Raw genomic sequence first — 2857 nt, forward strand, 5'->3', positions numbered from 1 at the left:
CTAGGAATACATACAGTGTAAATGAGATTTCTAAGACGGAGAAGTTCCAGCTAAGAAATATATAGGTATTTGCAGATGGAAGTCAACTAAAGTTAGGGTATTGAAGTCAAGTGTTCATTGACACTTAAATGTATATGATAAATAATTACAAGAAAATCACATCAGAAGATCAGGATCATCAGACAGGCTCAGCAGAAAATAACTCTAATCATTGTGTGGTTGTTTCTTTCTTTCTCTTTCATTTTTATTTCTTCTAAAATATGTGACAGCATTGAGGAATATGGAGGATATTCATTTAGATGAAATAAGGCAGTCACAAAAGAACAAAAAAATGGATAAATCCACTTTTCTGAGGTATTAAAATTTGTTGAATTCATAGAAATGGAGGATAGATGGTGGCTGCCTTGGGGCAGGTTGGGGTGGGCAATGGGGAATTGATGACAGCTGCTATTAAGTTCAGTTCTGTAAGAGGAATAATTCTGAAGATGTTGAAGACAAATAGTATTGAAGAACGTTGCTATAGTACATTTTGCCTACAGTTAACAATACTATATTGTGTCTTTAAAATATAAGTGGGTAAATCTCACATTAAATTTCCTCATCACTTTATAAGTATATTTTGCACTGATTCCCACAATAGCAGTTAGATATAGCGACTGATTTTAATGACAATCATTACTTTTTCTTTAGCTAATTATGCTATTTGTTTGACAGGTTCATTTCCATCTCTGTAGTGTATTATATATGCCAGATTTACTGGGCACTGGCCTTATCGGTGGAGAAGTATAGGGTGAGAGGTTATAGAACCCTAACTTTGCCAACTATTTGTCTTATGTAACACACAAATTATACTTCAGATAAGACAAAATTGAGAAACCATTTATAGGTTTTCTCCTACATTTTGATCTCCTTCAGCTTTCTATCATTTACTTTTTTCTCTAACAACTCCTGTCCTGTATTTCTCAATTGAATAAATTGCATAGAAAGCATTAGGCATATCGGACTACTAATTAGGATGTTATATTTTCAATTACTAAAAAGTCATTTATGCAATTTAGAATACTTTTTTAGTATCCATAATTCTTATATCTCTCTCTGTCTCTTTCTATCTCCCTCTTTCTCTCACACACACACCCCTACATCTGCATAAAATACTTTAGACATTTAATACCTTTAGAATGAGTGGATGAGTATTTAACAGGTGAAATTTTAGTTTTATAAGAAATGGACAATTTTGCTCTGCTATAAACTTTTACAAAGACTCTACAGAACTTATAAGATTTTGTTTAGGCATTAAATAATGTAGATAGATGCCCTATTTCAACCTTGTCCAAAACTAGAGAAGGAGTTATAATTAATATTTCAGCATAGTTAGAAAGTGGGGAAAATTTTAAAAAAATAAATAAATAAGAAAGTGGGCTTTACATTCTATAGAATTAGAGAAAATAACCTTACCCTACATATCTAAAACAGCTTCTGCTTCACAATTTTCTATAATATGTGTGTATGTACGTATATATGTTTGTATATATGTATGTTTGTATCTACCTGTATATCTACCTGTATCTACTGGTTGTTATGAGATTTGTGAATATGGAGATCTATTTGGCAACATGAATATGAAAGTGTATATTATTAGAGATTGCTACTTTTTGTAGCCAACAGATAATTTACATGGACATGCCCTTTAAGTGTGCAATTTTTCTTGTTTTTTAAATGAAAACTTTTACATTTTTCAGTAAATCATATGGCATTTGAATAATTTTTTTGCCTAGAGAAATGGTAAGACGGTAAAAGTAATTCCTGTCATTTATCAGTGAAAATCATAAAATTATATTTTCTGTGTATATATAAAGTAAAATATCATACCAATATTCACAGTGTCCTCTCCATTCCTGGTAATAATTGTTTTCCTAAACAAAACTCAAACTACTATATTTATTAAAAAATTATTGCTTAAGAAGTTGCAAATAAGACACTGTTCAGAAGACTGGGTACCAGAACGACCCAGGAAGTCATTGCAATTGACTGGGAAATACATTATAGGTAATTTAAACTGGTAGAAACAAAGGATGAAAAGGAGAACAAGAAGTTATTGTAATTTGAAGAAGTTGCTTAAATTTCATGTTTGTATATTTTAAATCGCCATGTGGTGTGTGGCTAATTCATGACCCCACAGCTTTCATTTTCTGAGAAAAAATACAATCTTCCTTGCCCTGTCCATGAAGGCTCGCCTGACTTGCTGATTCCTTAGGCTGTAAATAAAGGGGTTCAGCATGGGGGCCACCGAGGTGTTTAGCACAGCAACGCCCTTGGTCAGAGAAGCTCTGTCTTTTGCTGAGGGTTTAATATACATGAAAATGCAGCTGCCATAGGAGATGGAGATGACAATCATATGGGATGAACATGTGGAAAAAGCCTTTGTCCTCTGACTAGTAGAAGGAATTCTTAAAATTGTTCTGATGATATATATGTAGGACAGAAATACCAAGGCCAACGTGAACATTAAAGTGAACACAGCACAGGAAAAACCCAGTATCTCTAGGAATTTGGTGTCTGAACAAGAAAGTTGCAGCAGGGGAAAATAATCACAGGTAAAGTGGTCAATAATATTAGACCTACAATAATTAAGGCATAACAGCAACATGATTGCGGGGAATATGATTAAGAATGAAATTAGCCATGAAGAGAAGACTAGAAGTATGCAGACTCTGGGATTCATGATGGTCATGTAATGCAGAGGTTTGCAGATGGCGATGTAACGGTCATAGGACATGGCAGCCAGAAGGTAAAATTCGGTGACTCCGAAGAGGATTAAAAAGAATAGCTGAGCAATGCAGTCATTAAAGGAAATGGT

The 2857-nt window shown here is 33.6% G+C and overlaps 1 protein-coding gene across 1 annotated transcript in view; it reads right to left on the reverse strand.

Moving 5' to 3' along the window:
* Nucleotides 1-2182: 2182 nt before the first annotated feature.
* The window catches only part of LOC115305183 (olfactory receptor 6C1-like), a 3329-nt gene continuing 2654 nt past the window's right edge, over nucleotides 2183-2857 (reverse strand). The window contains exon 3 of the mRNA XM_029955483.1: nucleotides 2183-2857. Within this exon, the coding sequence (XP_029811343.1) occupies nucleotides 2183-2857 (675 nt within the window).

This window comes from Suricata suricatta, chromosome 10, assembly GCF_006229205.1.
Source record: "Suricata suricatta isolate VVHF042 chromosome 10, meerkat_22Aug2017_6uvM2_HiC, whole genome shotgun sequence".
NCBI classification, from domain to species: domain Eukaryota; kingdom Metazoa; phylum Chordata; class Mammalia; order Carnivora; family Herpestidae; genus Suricata; species Suricata suricatta.